This window comes from Lasioglossum baleicum, chromosome 3 (assembly GCF_051020765.1).
Source record: "Lasioglossum baleicum chromosome 3, iyLasBale1, whole genome shotgun sequence".
NCBI classification, from domain to species: domain Eukaryota; kingdom Metazoa; phylum Arthropoda; class Insecta; order Hymenoptera; family Halictidae; genus Lasioglossum; species Lasioglossum baleicum.
The window spans coordinates 17109450-17131055 of record NC_134931.1 but is presented as its reverse complement, the minus strand read 5'-3'; the positions used below and the strand labels follow the sequence as shown (position 1 = coordinate 17131055).

The following is a 21606-nucleotide window of genomic DNA, read 5'->3' as shown; positions in this document are numbered from 1 at the left end:
TTTATTCAAACCAGCATTTGTTTCGTTGTTGTCATGCTGGTTGAAATATTTTATTGCGTGTGCAAATTTATAATAAATACGAACCCAATGAAAAAATTAAGTGTGAAGCGTAAATTCAAGATGAAACAACAACAATCGAGAGCAAGTATTTTTATATTGGAATAACTACTACGATGAAGATAATACAATCTTAACCGTGTAACCGAGCGTATATCCCTAGTTAACTTACGGCCTCCGATTAATAAATTAAAAGAGGATAGCGCACCCCGAGCCACAAGTTAACGTGAAAAATCAAATCAGCACTGAACGAGATCGTGAATGGAACATCGCCGGTAGTTAAAAATGACGAACGCGTGTGGTCATAGGTTAATAATTAAATGCATAATTCTATCCAATTGAACGCGAAGTCGTGACATGTATAGCTGCTGCTTCTGTGTATATGTATAATAGCAAGCAATTTCTAAAGAGACCTATGTTGTTCCATAACGTCGTCTTTGATAGTCGTCTAATTAGCGATAGCATCAACATAATGCGATTGTTTAAATTACGCATTTCTGCCATAAAATCCACTGTCCAATTACACCGTCCAACAGCCAAAAAACGTTTCGATTTTCGCTATGCTTTGTTTTTCCCCTGAACGCTCAGTTTTCGAGAAATTTGATTTTGAAAGACATATTTGTCAACTTTAAACAAATATTGCGATGTTGTTATAAAAGATATTGAATTGTTCTTTGCAGCAAAAGATTCTGTAGACTTTCCCGAATACAGTGATATCCATACATTATGAATGTTTAAACGTGTTTAAATAATCGTTGAAGATGGAGAGACGCCGCTTTTGCACATTAGCACACAGGGAAAAGTGTAAATTTTGCATGATCAGAATTTTGAGACCTGTAAAATCTATGCTTATAACTAGACCGCGGATGTTTATGCAATTTCCAATTTTTGTAGACGAATTGTAACACAAAGTGGAGTAAAATAGAATCTTATTTACCGTGGTAGGGACCTGAAATAAATTAAAATCGTACTAAATTCTGTCATATTTTATATCCCAGTATTTCTTGAAAATTTTCGAAAGCCATAATTGCATAAAGATCCGCAGTCTACCTGCAACGTTGTAGTATTTAAATCAGAATTTGTTTAAATTCGTATAGAAAAATATGAATTTTGCAAAATTCCGTGATCTAGACACAAGATTTGCAGGACTAACAAACAGCTTTATTGATTTTGAGTCAGTGATAACGGTTATGAGACGGATGATTATGAAATCATCTTAAACGACCTACGAACGCGGTTTATCGTAAGCCGAAAACCATTTCGAGCACGGTAGCTGCAAACCGATAAGACGGATAAGATGTTTGTGCGATAGGTACAGAACTCTGTCAGATCCTCATCTTCATGGATCGCCTGCAAACGACCGTAAGTACGTAGCCGATTACGCTTCTGACTTTGGTGACCTAAATTAAGCCGAATGACGGGCATTGGATGGAACGAAGTCCCGGTGGCGAACAGATAAAAGAACTGCTTGTCGAACACTATTCTACTGTGGTTTTCATCACACCGTTCTTAACACTTTATCAATAAGCAAACAAAAAGTTTATTTATATTTTATTGTATTTAATTGAATATTATAAACGGACCATTTTTATGCAAATTCCAATAAAAGTATAGAATAGACATAACAGTTCATGCTGTATAAAAAAATATCTGCATCCGACGATAAGCAAACAATTTCAGCGAGGTCATTTGAAGTATAATTCCGATGCCATCGATACTTTCTGAACATTGACCTCCGTCTAGATACAATGCCTCATTGCAGACGACATCCAGATGAGTTCAACGACCTATGACATTTTAATCTTTCGGTGGCTATACATGGACATAATTTATGGAGATCTTTAAAATCTGTCGTTACCGACGTAAATACATATCAATTATGTATGGGACACTGCATAACGAATAGAGCCAGAGTTAACCTGTCCGTGATTATTTGGTTTAATTAATCGGGATATCTTCTGCACACACAGCTCATCTGTACTTTTCAGAGTTATATAACCTTCCAAACATCATAATTAGACAGCGGATTTTATGAATTTACGACAGAAAATGAGTAGTTGCAATTTACAACAGTAAAAGGATCAGAAGAATTTAAAAATGCTGTTATTTGTGCTCAGTTAAAAGTTAAAAAAAAAATTAGTTTATCAGTTATTTCACATCACATTATTCAGAGAACATCGACGATTACAAAATTTTGAAAATGGACTTGTGAAATTGCAATTTTAGCTCAATAAGAATATCTTCTACAATGAATTTATTATGTTATTAACACGACAACGACAAGATTCAAAGTCATCGCTGATTGTTTAATACTGCAGTTCCGAGTCATCCTCTCGTTGTTTAATTCTGCAGTACAATCATTTAATGAAACGCTGCGCATAATAATTACACACGAATGAATGTCTCCATCGAAATTCAGTGACTTTCTATTAAATACTTACGTTACGTAAAATACCAAATTGATTTCGCGTGAACTTGAATGACCGAATCGTTGCGGTAGCATAACACAGAAGATATACATATGATTCTATTAAGTAATGGAAAGTTGGAAAGTGACTGTGACCTTTTCGCCTCTAGCTTGCCTCTTCACCATTCGTTATTAACGCCTAATGTTCTGAAAGAATTATAATCTCGCCAGACATTGACTAATGCGAGACTATAATGGAAAAAGGGAAATTAGAATGAAATTCTCCGTACGTACGTGCTTGAAAATTATTTTTAAAGATTACGATAATATAATGAATGAATATTATTTTCATTGTCAAGTAACAGTATGGTATAAAATTATTTCTTATTTTCATTTCAAATGAAATTTTCCTTTTCAATCGAATGTAGCCAAATGAGACAATGTATTATATCTAGACTGCGGATCTTCATGCATTTATAGCAAAATTGAGTAGATGAAATTCAAAGTTGTTGAAAATTTTTTAGAATCGAAGACGTCAATATACAATTTCTCTATTAAAATCATTAAGGGAAGAAATAACATTCAAGTTTGGTTTTTATTTCTTGCAATCGATGCAGACAATTTTTATTTTGCGTAAAGATCCGCAGTCTAATTATCTCAATCATTTTTCCCAAATAATTAATTTCAATTACGCCCAAACCGGACATATACCACACCCGAGCATTTAACAAAATTTTTAAATTACTTTTTAAAGTTATTTCCGAAATAATCTATTTTCCAAATAACAAAATTTGATGATTAAGTATTTCACACGAAAATTAAATTAATATATTTTCAATTGTGACAATACCAGAAGTTGGGAAAAATTTGTATTCAAATACAATTTTTGCCCAACTCAGGACAATACACTATCTCAACGATTTTTCCCAAACAATTAATTTCAATAACGCCGAATCCCGACACATACAAACCCCATGCACATTAAAGTTCTGAAAGCACAGCGACTCGGCGTATCAGTGAAGTTTCAGACTTTAGGGAACTCTCGTTGCTACAGTAGGTGCATAGAAACAACTATAAAAAGTGGAAGTATGCGCGTTCGTTCAACCCTCGAACGCGCTTCTGAACTAGCAGACATCTTTAAAGAGGATAAGCCTGTTGTATCAACTGCCTCGCGCTATTCTGTATTTAAATGAAACTTATAAGAAACATGGTTCCGTTACCTTTTGGAGCGGCGCAACTTGGATTCCTCCCGCGAATAAAATCCTTGTACGAAGCATAGCATTATAGGTCTCTTTAGAGAAGCACTGACTTCCCCCATGCACTTTCGATATATGCGATAAGTCTTCCAAGAACGAGGTTCCCCCTTTTATCGACGGTTTCTTCGGGAAAAGGCCACGAGAGAAGAAAAAGAGCGTTATCCTTCGTTGAATTTAACGTTGATATTCATGGCACATCAAAGGCACTAATTAAGTATTCGCTGTGCGTGTTCCGGGCGATCGCTAGCCTAAAGCGATCTCATTCTCGCTGCGTTGTCGAGCTCGAACGAAACTCTAATATCGATGTCCACGAACTTCTTCACTTGCTGGAACGACTGTTTCGGAAGTCGCGTGAAAAACGCAGGATTCGCGACGCGTTGCCGTGCATGGTTGTCAAGGTTTTGCGATATGGCCCTTAAGGGTATCGGCGTCCGGTTGCCAGGCCAACAGCTACGATATCAAGGAAACACACAGCATGTATGTAGTCCCACTATTAAAGCTTCTTCCACCACGTTAACAATCACTTGGACGATAATTTACTAATCAACATTCCGTATCCATCGATCAATTACAACATTCATCGTACGAAGCCTTTTCGAGGCAGCTGCATCGATAAAATCGGTAAGCAAACCTCTTCGAAAGAAAACACGACCGAGAACGATACACTTGCTCGAAGATATCCTCGACTCGAGATCTAAGCGATCGAGCACGCGATAAACAATCGCGGAAAGGCTGCGGCACACGATACACCGTCGACGTAGCACGTCTTTCCCGGCGGAAGGCAGCGCGAGAGATGAGCGTGTCGCGTCCCACGGGAAAGGACTTCTTCCCTCGCGTTTCACCGGATTCTCACGTAAACAAAAGAAGAAAGATTCCCATCGAACTGGCCGCGGCTCGTCTGATCTCTTTCGCGTTGTGCACCATGGAGCTGGCACCGTTCGTTCGACGACATCACACACGCGCGTCACATTGTAGACGAGACGAAAACAGATCGTCGGTGCGTGAACAACAATCGAGACTTTCCCGCGGAAGAGATGCGCGGCAGAGAGAGAGAGAGAGAGAGAGGGAATCGTTGGTACGGGCAACGGTGAGAGAGGGAAGGAAAAGCGTAAACCGGGGGTCCGTTAACCGGCGGCGATTTATCGTAAGGTCGATCGACGCGAGAGATCGTGATCGTTTCGAGGTACTAGAACACGTTGGTCCCAACGATCAAGATGGCGGTGAGAACCGGACAGGTACAGCATGGTCTCGCATCGGTCCACATGCGTGTTCCTAACCTCCACCCGACGAACTGTCGTGAGGATGAGCGACGATCCGCGACAACCAACGAAATCAGACGAGAAGAGACGAGACGATGCGACCGATTCGTGTCTGTGTTCGCCACTGGCGCGACTACGAGCTCCCTCCGTAACGGAGTTCCTCTTTCTATGCCGGCAGCGCCTGCACGTTTGCCGTGCTCGTTCACTCGATTCACTCTCGCTCGATATGTCCTGCCTTCGCCGGCTATACTGTATACTGTCTTCGTTCTAACTCCCTTCCTCTGTCTCGTCGTCCATCCCCTCTCTTCTGTTTTCTCCCCCTACCCCTACTCCTTCCCCTTCCAATAGTACACGCGCTGTCGTCTTTCTTCGCCCGCTTCCGTTGCCCGCGAAGGATAAGGGTTACGTTGGGGTCAGAGCTGCACTGTCTCGAGCTCGTTAGTGGAAAAGGCAACGCGAGCAAGACCCAGGGGCGAGTAAATAAACGCGTAATGGTCTCGATAAGATTTTTTTTTATAATTTTGACGGCGATATTATGAGATTTTCGCCGAATCCAACGCCGCGGTCTACCAGAGTTGGACAGTTATCGATTATTTAGCGGTTACTGTGGCAATTGATTACGAAAAGTGAGCATGATAATTGTAGATTACTCGTTAGTTGTAATTAAACTTCTAAAAATTTTCGGGAAATACTGGAATATGAAATACCACAGAATTTAATGCGATTTTTATGTGTTTCAGATCTAGCGAGGATACTACCACTGAAAATAACATTTTATTCGTTTCCACTTCCTTGTAATTTGCCTACGAACATTGAAAATTGCTTGAACATCCGCAGTCTAGTTATAATCGTTAATCATTAATAAGATTACTTTTCCCCCAAATCGTTAGTTATAATTAGACTTCTAAAAATTTTCGGGAAATGCTGGAATATAAAATATCACAGAATTTAATGCGATTTTTATGTGGTTCAGTTTTATTTTATTCGTTTCCACTTCTTTGAAATTTGTCTACGAACATTGAAGATTGCTTGAACATCCGCAGTCTAGTTATAATCGTTAATCATTAATCAGATTACTTTTCTCCCAAATCGGTAGTTGTAATTAGACTTCTAAAAATTTTCGGGAAATGCTGGAATATAAAATATCACAGAATTTAATGCGATTTTAATTTGAATCGTTAATCAGATTACTTCTTTCCCAGCTCATAGATTTTATAACTGTACTTGAAGAGCAATGTGTACTTATAAAACACTTTATGCCTGTAGTGTTACATTGAATTAGTTTTATGAAGAAACAAGTTCGACCGCTCCTTAATCTCAACCTTGTATATTTTTAAGTTAGATGTGTGCCAATGAAACGAAGCGATAAACTAAGAAAAAAATGGATACACAGAGCGAATTGACTGACAGTGACTATTTTAGATATTCTCCGGCGATCAGCACCGATTTAAAAATAATAACACCTTCAGTTTCGTTCTTATCGTTATCTGACCTTTTCTCTCGCCACAAGAGTTACAAACATTTATCAATTTATTATGATCTATTCCTGTTGGATTATTGACAATAATAATGCAACTGCCAAAGAGCAAACATGAATTTCGTTGTTCATGAGAAACACTGCAGTTTCTCATTCGTAGAATAACAGACCAGATATCATCCGACCCATAGGCCTGGTAATTGTCGTACCCAAGGGCCAGGGCAATAAACGATGCAGCCTTGGGCTTTTCCTTATTTCAAGTGGACGGCTGATTTTCCCTTTCACCCCTGCTACATTCTTTTCTTCACTTCGCTAGTCGAACTGCGCTACCCTCATCCGTCCCTCATTTCACGAACTGAATCTGTTCCTCGGTGTCAAATTGACACAGTGGTAAAAAAATCAATGAAATAACAATATTTTTCGATATTCTTTTTATTGAAATTGATAAGTTAACTGTTGCATCTTAGGTTTTTCATTTATGTGTTTCGCATTAAGAAAATAAAAGCCACACAGTTTCAGGCAAATTTATCTAAAAATAGCAGAACAGTATAATTTATTTCGGGAAAACTGTATCAAATTGACACGAGGGCCGGATGAGGATTACATAATATCGTCCTTCCGCGCTGTTTAATAAAAAAGTTTCTCAACAATTCCTCATCAAAGTCGAATAATATCGCACTGACTGTAGTACCAGAACTCTCTAAACTCTACGGTTTTATGAATGTTTATTTCTAATCGTTGTCAGACTACAAGCTTCCGGATTTCAAAATATACAATCGTCACCTGAAAATTGCATTGAACGTCATCGTAAAGCCACTGGCATTACCGGTGAGATTAGAAGAACTTTTCAGACTTTCCTACTAAATTGTTATTGCACAGATAAGGGAACTTTATGGATATTTGTTCAAAATTGAGCTAGATAGCACGACTACCTGTCGCTTGATCCTTCGTGCTTTCATTAGTCACCGATACAATAAATGAAAACTCCGAAACATCTGCCTGTGAGTCACGAACCCTTCCGAAGTCAGCTTAAGATTTCGAAATTTGCATAAGGTGGTTGAAGCCATGGAACTCAAAACAGGGACTAGACAGAAGCCACATGTGACAACCTTATTTGCAATTCTTAGCGTGTAAATCCTTCTTCGATATCAATTGAGAGTAATCGGTGACCGCGAGACAGCTAAAGTTTCTTGGCCCCTTGCGTATGCCCCGCCAGTGGAAGGGATACTCGTTTTTCTTAGACCGTACAGTTCCCAGTTTCTTAGATATAATTACTGTATTTTGAATCTCTACTGTGTTGTGTATAATTTTTAAAATGGTAAATCAATTTCTACACTGCTCCTGTAATCTAATGAATAGACAGCGGATCTTTATGCATTTATAGTAAAATTAAGTAGATGAAATTGAAAATAGTTGAACAATTATAAAAATTGAAGATGTTAATACATGATTTCTCCTCAATTAAAATCATTAAAGGAAGAAATAACTATTTGGTCTCTATCTCTCTTCCAATCGATGCAGACAATTTTTATTTTGCATAAAGATCCGCTGTCTAGACTAATGAACATGAAATACACGTGACTCGTAACAGCGGTTTGTAATGATCGACGTAATACCTGCAATTCCTTTCGGATACAGACAAACGATTATACAGAAGACAAAACAGCCGTTCCGTCATGGTAATCGTTGAAACTGCGCGCTTTGTCGGTGATAGAAATGAGCGGCGTTTACACTTCACAGTTATCGTGAGGGATAATACATACCAATGACGTGTCGCTTACGAAGACACTGGCCAATTAGGCGCGGTTTTTACAGCGATTCGCGTGTCGAACTAGCCGTACTTTCTTGAATGAACCGTAAATAACGATAACCGTAATCGCAAGTTTTCGACCGTTGACAGAGTTACAATTCACGTATAACTCATAAAAATCCTAATGAAGTTTGACTCACGCCGATATACTACAACAGAAATTATGACCGCCGTGACAGTCACCGTGCTAAATTGTTTCGCGATATCGTATTTTCACTGATAAATCGCGAGAACTGTTTCGTCGACACCATATGTTACTGATAGGAATGGCTGGGATTTCAATAAACCTTTAGAATGATAAATCAAAGTTTGGCTAATTCGGTAACCAATTATTGGAAGAATTATTTCCCTGTGAACGGAAATAATTGGATTTCGTTCAACTGTACTTGTTTAAATGTCAAGCTGTCCGAGCAGAGCTTTAGAATGAAATTCTGCACGTATTTATGAACCGAAGAATTTTTTAATCAAAATGTTACACATCAATCTTCTATAGGAAGACTAAAATCAAATTTCCTCATTCCACGAGTTTCGAAATACTAAAACAAATATCGTCTCAACTAGAATGTTTCAACTGAATTACTTATTTTTGTTAGGCTCTCCAAAAAATGTTCTAAAAGGGTAAAGAAGTTGTTTAGCAGACTTCTAATGACAAGAATAAGAAAATGCGTAAGTACGTTTCCACCCCATCGTGTGTCTGTTAACTGTTGCTATCGCTTTCTGTCTCTGTCTCTCTCTTTCTCTATATTTTTCGCCCTCCCTGTCAACAGAGTATGTACTGATAAAACATACATCAGCTGTGAGTTAACTCAGCGATATGGTAGAAATAGTGGTGGCTTTATGAAGAGGTCAACAAAGCTCGATTATAGGACGATAAAAATCCCAAAAAATTGGTTTGTTTATTTTACTACAGGAAACGGCCAGACAATGGACGATTATGCAAACGCCACTCAAAGAACACAAAAAGAAAGTTTTAACGAAGTTGCAGATAATTCACTTTTTTCACAAAGGATTAAAATCAACAATTATTATTATCTATCAACAACGTAATGACTTTCTTCGTTTTGATCTTCGATGTGATCTAATTATTTAAAGTTTGCACGGAGTATGCACATTTTCGATATTGTAGAAAATGAAATTGCATATTTCCTTTGTCATTAGCTGCTCGTGGGACTTTCAGTTTTAACTTTGCAACTTATGTATGCATATTGCTTGTAAATAGTATGCAATATTAGTATGCAATACGTATGATTTATGCGTAGGATTTGACTACGCATTATGTACTTCAATTGAACTCAAATTGTCAATTCTGCATTAATCATGGATCACGTACCCGTTTAATAAATTCCCTCTTTCTATTGTTTAAATTACTGACGAGTTGACATTTTACCGAAATATGTAAATTGTCGACATTAGCGGTTGCACATAAACATATGGAATTACAAAATAGTTATCGAGTCATTTGTTTTATATAACATTTTATTAGCTTGGCAACTAAGTTCGCGACCTCCACATTTTCTCAAACAAACTCATTTATATATATTTTTTAAGCACGAGTATTTTATATCAAATTAATCGCAAAAGCTTTCCAATGATATACAGTTCAAAGGGAATGGTCACTAAATGAGGTTATAATGATACAATAAAAGAATTACGAAATAAAAGATCGCGAACTTAGTTGCCAACCTAATATTTTCAGAAATATTATATTTAAGTAAGACAGTTTCATCGACCACGTAGTATATTCGACAAGCTCACAGCACAATAAAATAGCACGAGAAATTGCCCATTCTCTAACACGAAAGAAGAATGTTATAAATCGTGTAGGATGTTCCGCAACAAAATCAACAAACTCTGTTAGTATATTTGCGAAGTCAGGTCGAACGAAAAATGTTGAACTAACAATGGATGACTTCATCTCCGTTACCGAGATGTAAACCAAAAACGCTGACACGTCTGGCGTTAGAAATATTTTCCGCACACGTACGAATTTTATACGATTTTCAGTGAACAATTCATTTTCGGAAGACAGACGTCCTTGGCCACACAGATTACGGACGGTGATTAGTAGACTGCGGATTCTTATGGCAACAAATGAGTATGAAAATGTACAGCAAAGTCAAACGACCTGATTTTGTATAATCAATTAGAATGCGTCAACCGATTTCGATGAAATGTTCAGCATGTGTACAACTAACATAGATCTACAAAACATATGTATATTTTAAATTTTCTTTAAGGGCCCTAATAAAAGAGTTTTGAAAAATGCCATTTTTATTTTTGCATGTAACCTTGTAAATTATAAATTTTTTGGAAAATCTTTTGCGCATATCATTTTGTAAACCAATGCTTCTAATTGATTATAAAAAAATCAGGTCACATTTGGTACAATTATAAAAAAGTTATTCTGTTTTAAAGGGCGTTCGAATACTTTCATTACCCACTGTATGTGCTATTGTAGTTGTTGTACAATACTATTACTACATACAGATATTGTTTATCATGAAATCTTATAATTATACTGGGTGCTTCTTTCTTTTGCACAGTAGCGTATGTCGAAGGAAGGACTCGAGGATCCGGCTTAAACCAAGACTTTACTATAAGACAGAAAATAAAATACGACTCGACTCCACTTTCTTAAAATTAATTAGCAAAGCTGACAATTATGTCATATATAAAAACAGAGTCGTAAAATCTGGAAAGATCTACAGCCCGTTATTATGTCGTTTCCGTACTGGTTTCATGTATCGTTCCGATGATTATATGTATCGGCTCGATTTCCTATAATACCATCTTTACATATAGCTCAGTATGTAAGCAATAAAGAAACGTATTGATTTATAAACAAATGAACGGTAACTGTGACAACCGACCGATCCCTTCGACTGTTGGGTTTACTAACGCTGGCAGAAAATATTCGATCAGAATCCTGAAAAAATAATGTCAGTGTTTATTAACACTCCTAAGCTAAAAGTATTTAAACGATAACGAATAAAATGATGAAAAAATGCTGTTGTTTTACCAAATAGAAAGTAATACGTCGCATGTAAGTACGAATACGGAAGAAAATATGTATAACGTTGTTAATGTGTTGACGTAAGTAGCTCGAGTGGAGTTAATAGTTAGCAATTAGTTAGCACATTTAGCTGACTAACACATAGAATGCTGACACATGTATGTGTAAGGTTTCGCGGTATAAGATAGAGCGAATGATATCAAAGGAAAAACACTTTGCAGAAGAGTTTTTCCGTGGTTACCTTATCCCGAAATTTCACAGAGCAACGAGTTTTGAAATACATGGCATGTATTTTAGATGGTACTGGTTACGAAAATAATTAGCATTGGCTAATTGGAACTTCAACAGCTTTCCGAAGGAATATGAGAAGGGCAATTTCGTCGAGCGAGACATTGCATCGAATAAATCGTGGCACAGAGAATCCAATTAATATTAGGTTATCTTCCTCGAATTGGATATTTGAAACCAGTTTGTAATTACTTCGACCTACGTGTTTTCCATCGTAGTATCACGTGGTTGTTTTCCATTCGTTCTGGAGCAGGAAAAATCGTTCGTCTCATCCGAACAGCTTTTCATGTTCGCTTTTAAAGAGATCATTATAAAAGGAAGACTTCGAACTTCAACTATAAAAATATTTTGTACAATATTTTTTACTTCCACGCTAAAAAATGAGCTATACTTTGAGCACCTACGTTTTTCAATGTCGTCTCATACTTAAAATTTGTTTAATACACAAAGAACGCACTTTCCTCCACAAAATCCATGAAAAAAACGGAGAATTAAAACAGATTGAAAATTAGGAAATAGGAGGTGGTCAGACTTTTGTCTTTTTCCAGCTGTATTTGGTCCGAAAGGAAGCGTGTCAAGAAGTTCGCCAACATTTTCCTAAAACAAAGTGCTTCGATTTCATCTAATTGTGGTCGCTGCGTCGTCGAGCACGTTGATTGAAAGAGCAGAGTCAACATTTCCTACGCTTCGACGTTTCCGCTCGCGAGCACCAGCGGCGACGTCTTTCTTACAATTAGATGCGATCGATAGAAATATGATAGGAAGCCAATTCTATGTGACGCAAATCCATGTCGGTTGTCACACGAGGCTTCGGTGGGTCGCCGCTGTCTGTCGGATTAATTGCGGACCTTCCGGCTGTTATTCCTGGTCTTCTCGGTTTTGATTCTTCCGCCGTGCCGCGTCGGTTCCATTGGTCTCGCGAGCATTACGCTCTTCCAGATCCGTATCTACATGTAAGGCACGTGCACACCTGTATGCGGTACACGTGCTTGCAGGCAATGAGACTTCATTTGCGGCACGGACCGATGATGGGAGAAAGAGGGGCGGCCAATTGAACCGCTAAGTGACTTCCACAGACCAAGTTTTCTTTGTCCGTGATCGTCGCGACGCGTCGTTAGCCGGGGAAATATTGCACGTGCGTTAACGAGGCCCCCTTTAAATTGTTGTCGGGCTTTTTTATATTCGTTGGAATATCGGTGCAGTATCACTCGTCGCGCACGTTTACGTCAAGGGACAGATAAAGCGCTATACAGAGTGTTCCAAAAATGGTGTAAAATTCTTTGAAAGGTAATTTGAAGTAACTTTTTCCTTTGCGATAATGTTCTCCGAGGCTTTGTTCAGGAGTTATCAACGAAAAAGACAGACCAATCGGACCGCGGCTACAGAGGACGGATTCCGGCTCGGCCAATGCCATCGCCGGTCAAAGCGCAAGCCTCCAGTAGCCGCGCTCTGATTCGTCTGTCCTTTTTCGCTGGTAACTCCTTAACAAAGTCACGGAGGATATTTTTGCAAAGGGAAAAGTTACTTCATTCATGTCCATAATTATGAAAGTGGTCTAAGTCATATGAATTCCATATAGTTAGATTGCGGATCTTTATGCATTTATTATGCACTTATTATACGAAACGTGTTGCATCGTCCGAACGGTAACGTTGAAATTTTTCGTAAGGAACAGACACAAGTGTAAAAGGTATAAACAGTAAAAAAAGGAGAACCTTGTTTCTGTATCGCTTATTCACAATCCACCTAATTTAATTTCACAGCATCGTAAATTCTAGAGAGAACTTTTCACTTGATATTTCCCTCAGGAGATGATGCACACAGAAACGGTACAGCAACTGATGTGACGTATTGCGCAACGCGTGTACGTATGGAGTTGATACGAAACTGCAAGAATCTTCAATTATTCTTCTGTATAAACTTGCCATTACGCAGTTCCATACGCCACGCTGCTTCCTACACGACTTCGGTGCCAATCACCCGAAATCATGTTGCTCGAGGTTATGAAACGAAATTATGAATAAAAAGTCTCACAGAAAAGTGGAATGATACAGTATATCAAATCTTCCGCGTTTTCTTCTCACAATTTGCAATGGATGAATTCACTCGTTTTATGCATTTATGACGAAAGTGAGCTGGTGATACACGAAATAGCGATAGTATCAAAAGATCGTAAGAATTTCATTTAAACTACCTAGCATATTATCATTTAACCTACCACTGCTGGTGTCAAATGACCGATTTTCTATTTCTCATTTTAGGATTATTGAAATTATGAAGTTGATTGCATGGAAATTGATTCGATCAAATTCTTTATCCAAGCACACATTGTTGTAAGAATTGCACAAAATCTAAATACATAAACAGAGCCCTGTCGTTTTCATCAGCTAAAACATTTTAATCGCTCTTAGTGCTCGATAGGTTTAGTGTTATTTGCGACTTCATTATTAGACTAGCTTCAAAAACTGTTCCAAAAATGTTATAAAATAAAATTCCGCATAATTTAGTGCGATTTTTATTTTTTTTCAGATCTACAAAGACCACTACCACGAGACGAAACGCGTCACGTGACAGTACCGTGGCGAAACTATGGGGAATAGCGTCGTAGAGGGGGAAGGTAGAGTGGGGAAACAAGAATTGATCTGGCGACACTGTTTACCCGAGAATAGTGCCGAGCAAATGTGACAACGATACTAGAAAAAAAGAAGCGTTGTTTGCAATCTGGCGGTATCACGAACCTTATCATTCCTTGAATATAAACATCGGTACAGAGCTGATTTCACGTGAACTCTGGGTAAAATCAGTCGCACGATTCCGCAAGGTTAATGTTTGTCAAAGTTTTATGCCTGCCATAAATCCGTGCACAATGAATCATTTGCGAAACCAGCGAAGGTTCAAGCAGAGGTGAAAAAAATAGAGATATTAGATATCAACATAAAAGAGATATATTTCAAGCATTAGATTTTATTTTGTAATCCGTACGTCGCGTCGGAAACATTTCGGGAAATTTCGATCAAATAACATAGCATGATCAATGTTTAAATATTTCTTTTTATAGCCGTATACATTGTGAGCAGAAATCTGGTGTGTTTAAAGTTTTAAACCATCAGAGATAATTCTCTGTCGTAATGCTTCTGAATAATTGAATCCACCACTAATAAAGACTGATAGACAACACAATATTACCCTAAAAGTATTTCCTCGAAATAAAACCCTTGATCTTGGATATACATATAGGCAATAATGATAGGCAGGGGCCTCGTCTAGAACTGCAATAACTGACTAAAACTGGATCAGAAAGATTAACCTTAATATCAAAAGCTAACGTTAAGAAACCTTAGAATATAATTCCATGTGGTAAGAGGCAACGGATCATACAATTGTAATGATGCTTGTCCCATTTTGCATAATCCACGAGATTAGATTATTCTCGAATCTACATTCAAAAACCTGTTGTGCACGAACGTTCCACTTGTAAAGTTCTTCACAATTGTACAATAGAATTTTGCAGAAATTGATTGAGCTTGATCGGAAGGGTCAGCTTCGAAAATTACTTTAGATCCTACAACTCCGATCAATTGCAATTTTTGAAAAAATTTCTTTTCACATGCTGTAGTAAACAAATTGCTCTAGCTTCCTAAAAAAGTTCAAATCGTATAGTACAATATTAAAAAAATTATCGTCTTTTTTACAGCGTCCGAATATTAATTCGAGTAACTGTATGTTACGAATTTCCTTTAAACCGTTGGTTTTGTAAATGTATAGTTAATGGAGAACATGTAGGCATGCAATAGATACAATTCGTCTCCTTTTTTAGGAAATTACGAACTACAAAAAAGGTTCTAATCAACGAAACCGTACAATAAATCACAGGGCAAGGGGTTAAGTATTCAATTTGTGGCAATTAAACTAACTGAATAGCTGTTTCATTGAGGATATCGGAAAGACTAATGTGTCTACACGGGATATCATCAAAAGTAAATTATTAAAAATTATTAATTAGAGCTGTGAACGGTCCTAAGCATTGCCAATTATATAGCTATAATAATCGTCCGATGTCCGAGGGATAATCGAACATTATGAATAAAATTGCAAGTTACAAGGCCTCACGTTCTGCACATTCCTTCTTAGCGTACAAAAACCATCTGACTCTTAAGCCGACGCGATTTCATACAAACAGAGAGCGGAATGTTTGGGTGAAAAACAAATATGTAATAAAAATCCGCGCGAAAACGTGCAAATAATCACGTGCAAGTGCAGGAATTGCGAATTAGGGTGACGGATATGCGAGGTAACTCTGTTTGCTGCAAGTTTAATCAACGATCACATTAGCAATTTGCAGGAACGACGAAAGATAATTAAATTAGGATTAGAAAATCAAAAAGTTCGTAGCATTTTTAAATTAACCCTTTGCACTTTTAACTGTTTTCTTTATATGAATATAAAATTGATGTAATACCTCATGCAATATAAACATATTTAATAATGTAAACAATATTTTGAATAATGATACAGCAAATTTTTAGTGGCGACTCTGAGTCACCACTCGAGTGCTAAATGCTTGTAAATTTTCATTTACAAAGGCTACGATCTTTCCTTCGAGCATAATGAATCCTGACTGGGATTTCCGTCCATTATTTATGTAGGAGATTTTGCTGAACCCCCGATTGTCCAGTATATTGGCGAGCTAGGCTCAAGCCCGCATGCAGACCCGAGCTTTCCGGGTTTTCCTAAATTTCCTGATTTTCCTAGGTCCGTACGTACGGCCGAAGAAGGGCCGCACGGTTGGGCCGTTGGCCTGACGATTCGTACTACATACCTGGAGGTTTGGGTGCGACCAGGTACGTAAGTACTTCGATGGTTATAGTCATTTAGTTAATTCCGGGCTGGGACTTTCGCTTAATTACTTTTCGTATTCCAAAACGGAACACGTTTCGTGTTTCGTCGTGACAAAAGTAATATCCCGACCGTGGAGGATTATGCAAATTAGATTTTTATGGGCCGATTTATGGAGGTTGGGTTTATATGTACAATTTGTATAAAAGTCCGTTCCTTCCATTAGCTGAGGCACGAAATAGGATAGAAAAACCTCGTTAAGCCATCTTAACTTCTTTGTATACCGAATCTCAGGCGATCAAGCATTGTACTAGCTAGCTGCGGTGTTTCATAAACATTTACAGACAAATGAGAAGACACTAAAATAAAATCGAACTCGGCCCGGTTGGCTCAAACCGTTAGGCGTTCGACTAAGAGCCAGCTAGGTTAGCGACCGTCATTTTAGAAAAGAACAGGAGTGGAATTGAGTCCGGGAAAAGAGGCAGTCAAGAGAAATGCAAAAAGCCGGACCCTGACTGTCCTCAAGGACATTAGAAAGCGAGAAAAGGGCTCTCAGTCCTAGATGTGTGGTTTTTTAGTGGGTATTGTGGACACCGACCACCCGAGTCGCACACTACCCTTTCTGAGGGCCGAAATCGAAAATTCAAGCTGTCTCGGTGAATGTAATAGAGGAGCTATTAATGCAAGGTAAGATTACAGGTAATTGGAGATGCTTGGTCACGGATATTTAAATTTAGAATAGATTTTCTGTTGCGTGTTCCTTAACATTAATTTACCAGGACTAAATGCCATGAACCTATACTGACATCGCTACTTAATTAATTCCATGAGCTATGTATACATACATATATGTATTAGCAAGGCCATATGCTGACCACTGGGTTATCCTATAAATACACGTATTTACGGTTTCCCGATTTGATTTCCAAATCACTGCTATCGATTCGGTTCACGGAAAGTTCATACGTGTTTTCGTTCTTTCGAGAGCCAAACACGATGTTAACACATTTATAGACGGTGAATCGAAACCTCGTTGGAGGAATCGATACATCGGAGAAAAAGGAATTTCCGAACGACGTATTTATAGATTAACAGATGCCACAGCCTTGAGTGTATAAAAGTTGATCTAAAAATACAAGACCAATGCTGAAAGCTCATTTACTAATGGGAAATCGGTTCGACGATGTGTAACGGTGTATGTACCCTACGCGCACGCAATTACACTTCAATGGAAACAAGGCAGCAGAATTCCTTTGTTTCCCATGACACCATCATTATCATTAATTCAATGAAAAAATCAAAATCTTTGAAAACTGGCGTTAAATCAGTGTTAAAAATTGGTCATAAAAATAATACTGCAATATAGAATTTATCGATCGATCTGGTTACCAACCGATATCTCCCTATCAGGTAATTAACTGATAAATGTCATACGACTTTTTACTGCAAGCATTAATTTGTGATTTTGTATAATCCCTCGCGTATTAAGCGGATCAAAATTATTTTTCATATTAAACAGACTTTAAATCTGTTTATACGAAGTAATGAGAAATAGATTTTTATGCGGTTCACGTTTGGCAAATTGTATTTCCCGTTTTTCTTTCGATTTAGCTAAAACAAAATGCACAGTCACTTTATCCTGGGATCAATCGCGTAAATTGTGTGTCGTTTGTTACACTCTCATTTATTTCTATTGGTCCACTCTAACTGCAATTGATCCCACACACTAATGTTAGACGATGCGCTGCGTTGCAGATACACTATCGTTCATAAGTATCCCGGTAACCAGGGAAGTCAGATGTTTATCAATGCTGTAGTAGTTTCACTAGTTTTTAATACAACTTGCTATCAGAGAGAAACTAAATTGCATAATATGTATACATATTTTTAATCAACCATTTATGTTACAGGAAATCAACAAACATGGAAGGGTCCGGATACTTTTGTATGGTAGTGTATGCACCGGATGCGTTCGTAAAAGTTCCCGGGCCCTCTGCATGTCCGAGGTTGATAACTATGGAAGTTTTAATGTGTACAAACCCTATGCTCCCTTTCCCATAAAGAATTGAAGACATCTTTAAAAAATTTCCGAAGAACCGTTCCGTGTCTCGCAGTGCTCCAGATCAAAGATTTAGTGGTAGTTTAATAAATAAATCAACTTTTTTAGACTTAACCCTTAGCACTCGAGTGGCGACTTTAAAGCACTATTAAATATTGCTATTTTATATCAAATAAATTACCAAACATTTGAGTATTGCATGAATAAATTGCATCACTTTAATATGCATAAAATGAAAAAAATCATGTCGAATGAAAATATTCTAGGTCAGAAGAAATGTTTAGTTTTCGTGTTAAAGTTAAAATACAATAGTTGCGAGTGCAAAGGTCGAATAAAAAATGGTCCCGTAATTTCTTCCGTTCCACTTCAGAAATTGTTGCTGTTTAAAATCACAGGTTCAATCCATGTAATCTGAATGATACGTATACTACGAATGTGGGGTATGTCTATATAATCACAGGTATTAATTAGTGGAAAATCTATTGTATTACGTGAGGGAAGTATCGATTACGTGTAATATAATTAGCACATTTCCAGGGCATCCGAATATTGTACACGCAATATTCGCTTGGTGTTATAAAATATATTAACGTTACTGTGAATTAACAGTATCATCCCAACTGTTTTTACAATTACTTTCAAATACCTTCAAATCTTTTACTGCCACGTAAAACGTGAATTTTCTTATAGATATTATTCATAAAGATTATATTATTTAATTGGTGGATTTTTTTAAAGCAGAAACTGATCAAAAGTCGTGTAAAACTACGATTTTTACCATTTTTAACCGCTTGTAACGAAACAAATATGGTAAGTTTTCGTTAAGGAACCAAATTAAAAAGTTTTAAAAAATACCTTTTTTACTTTTGCATGTAACCTTGTAAATTATAATTTTTGGAAAATCTTTTTCGCATATCATTTCGTAAACCAATGCTTCTAATTGATTATAAAAAATCAGATCGTTTGGTACAATTATAAAAAAGTTCTTAGTTTTTAGGTGTACGAATACTACTTTGTACACCCACTGTATATTAATTGCTATAGCTTCTGCACAAACATAATAATATGGCAGCGGCGTTTGATGGATGTCGAAATTTGATACCGCGGGCTTTCGAATTATCATTTGCTATTATTAACAGGCTACAAAAACGATAATAATTTCTGATAATATTGTCAGGTGAGTTGTCATATATTTATTAACATACGTACTGTTAATATTTTCAAATCAATATATCGACACATGTACAACTCGAAATATAAACTTTCTCTAAATATTACCCTCGAAACACGTTTCTGCCGATCTTTGTCGCATACACACTAATAATCCGCATACTTATCTTTTAATACGTTCTATTGTATAGGTATAATAAAGATATTATTGCTTTCATTGTTATACCTTACCTCTCTAATCATCTCCATAGCGTTTAAGTACCTTTCTGCATGCCCGAGAAATTTGTAATCCCAGAATCCCGAATACTTCTAATCTGCGAATCCCTCGGAAACTATCGAATTAATTGCAGCAGAACCTGATTACACCCACACAACACTGCTCACGTGTCTGTTTTCCACAATTACGTAAATCGAAGGAATCGTGTTACTTTGTTGCACGAATTATTTATAGCGCGCTCATTAATCGCACCACCGTCGCCGAAAACGTACGCATCGTACAATGCAGAACAGAAGAATCCGTGCGTGTTGGCTGCCGTGATAAGATGTCGCGCAGGTGGAAATACTTATCAACGCCGGTGGACGTCTCGAGATGAGATCATATCGCGTGTGTATACACGGCAGTTCAATTAACATGCGTGCGAAATTAATTCGCACGAACAAAAGTTTTCAAATCGAAAAGGTACTTAGATAGTACTTAGATAGTGTACATTGTATGTGTACCTACAAACGTTTAAAGGTGGTAAAAATAGCAGATTTTTAAGATTTTCGGCAATGAATCGTGAAAATCTGCAATTTTTACCATCTATAAATGTTTGTAGCTCATTGCAACGTCGACCGATTTTGGCGAAATTTTCAGAATGTGTTTAATTGACACAGATCTACAAAACGTATTTTTTAAATTTTCAATATAGGCCCACATAAAAAAGTTAAAAATTCAACTTTTAGTATTTTTTCAACAATTCCGATCAATTGCAATTTTTGAAAAAATTTCTTTTCACAACCTTTAGTAAACTAATTGCTCTAGCTTCCCAAAAAAGTTCAAATCGTATAGTACAATATTAAAAAAGTTATCGTCTTCTTTAGAGCGGTCTTAAACTTTTGTCCGCTACTGTATACATCAATAAAAGCCACTGTATTTCTACACGTAGCATATTTGCATTGTCAGAATGTTTCGGCGGAGCGACCTTGCCACGATCAGCTAGCCGTCAATACCACCATGGTCAAGCCATAAAAACAAACGATCACGGGTGAGCATCGCGCAGTGTTTCAAAACGCCGAAAAGGTGGTCGCAGGACCGTTTTCTTAAGTAATAGTTCAAACTACAAGGAGCTATAAAAATTAGCTTCAAAAATTAATTTTAACATTGCTAAATTACATCTTCAGAGTTTAGTTTTCCTTCATTCTCCTTCGTTATTTCTTCATGTTGTGTTAAATCTGTGCAGTTTAGAGAATTATAATTTTGAATAATGAACTAAAAATAATGAAATTGTAATAGTAGGAATACTTTCATGATCATATGGATGAGCAGGTACAGAGTTTAAAAAATATACCCCTTCATCTGAAATGAAAAAAAAGCAACATGCTCGTTTTGCATGGACAGTATACGTGAATATAGCTAAGTACGACAATGTCCAGAAAGAAACACCTGCGCATATTTGTTCCAAAAAAAGATATTTATGTTTTAAATTTCTATGCAAGTTTTTAGTGTTCTTCTAGTGTCTTTATTACGATAGACTCGTCTTTTCAGGATGAGTTTTTCCAGAAATGAGAAGGCGCATCCCGCACCCTTGCAATCCTGGAAATGAGTTGCTTGGCCAGCTTTCCGACGTTTTGGAAGACTGTGCATCGGTCGACGTGTTAGAAACGTAATGTATTCATGCTACATAGTGTGCAAGAGAAGGACGGCTGTAATTCACCTCTCAGGCACAGCGATAAGTACAAAGGTAAACAAAAGTGGACGACGAACGTCAGGAA

The 21606-nt window shown here is 37.3% G+C and overlaps 1 protein-coding gene across 5 annotated transcripts in view; it reads right to left on the bottom strand.

Moving 5' to 3' along the window:
* Window positions 1–21606, bottom strand: part of LOC143207342 (uncharacterized) — a 91145-nt gene that overhangs the window by 55388 nt on the left and 14151 nt on the right. Inside the window, exon 1 of one of the 5 annotated variants that reach the window (XM_076420722.1) lies at window positions 3685–21605. The exons of the other annotated variants lie outside the window; for them this stretch is intronic. Coding sequence (XP_076276837.1) covers window positions 3685–3741 — 57 coding nt within the window. The 5' untranslated portion in view covers window positions 3742–21605. Of the gene's footprint in view, window positions 1–3684; window position 21606 lie in introns of those variants that run through there. 5 annotated transcript variants of the gene reach the window in all.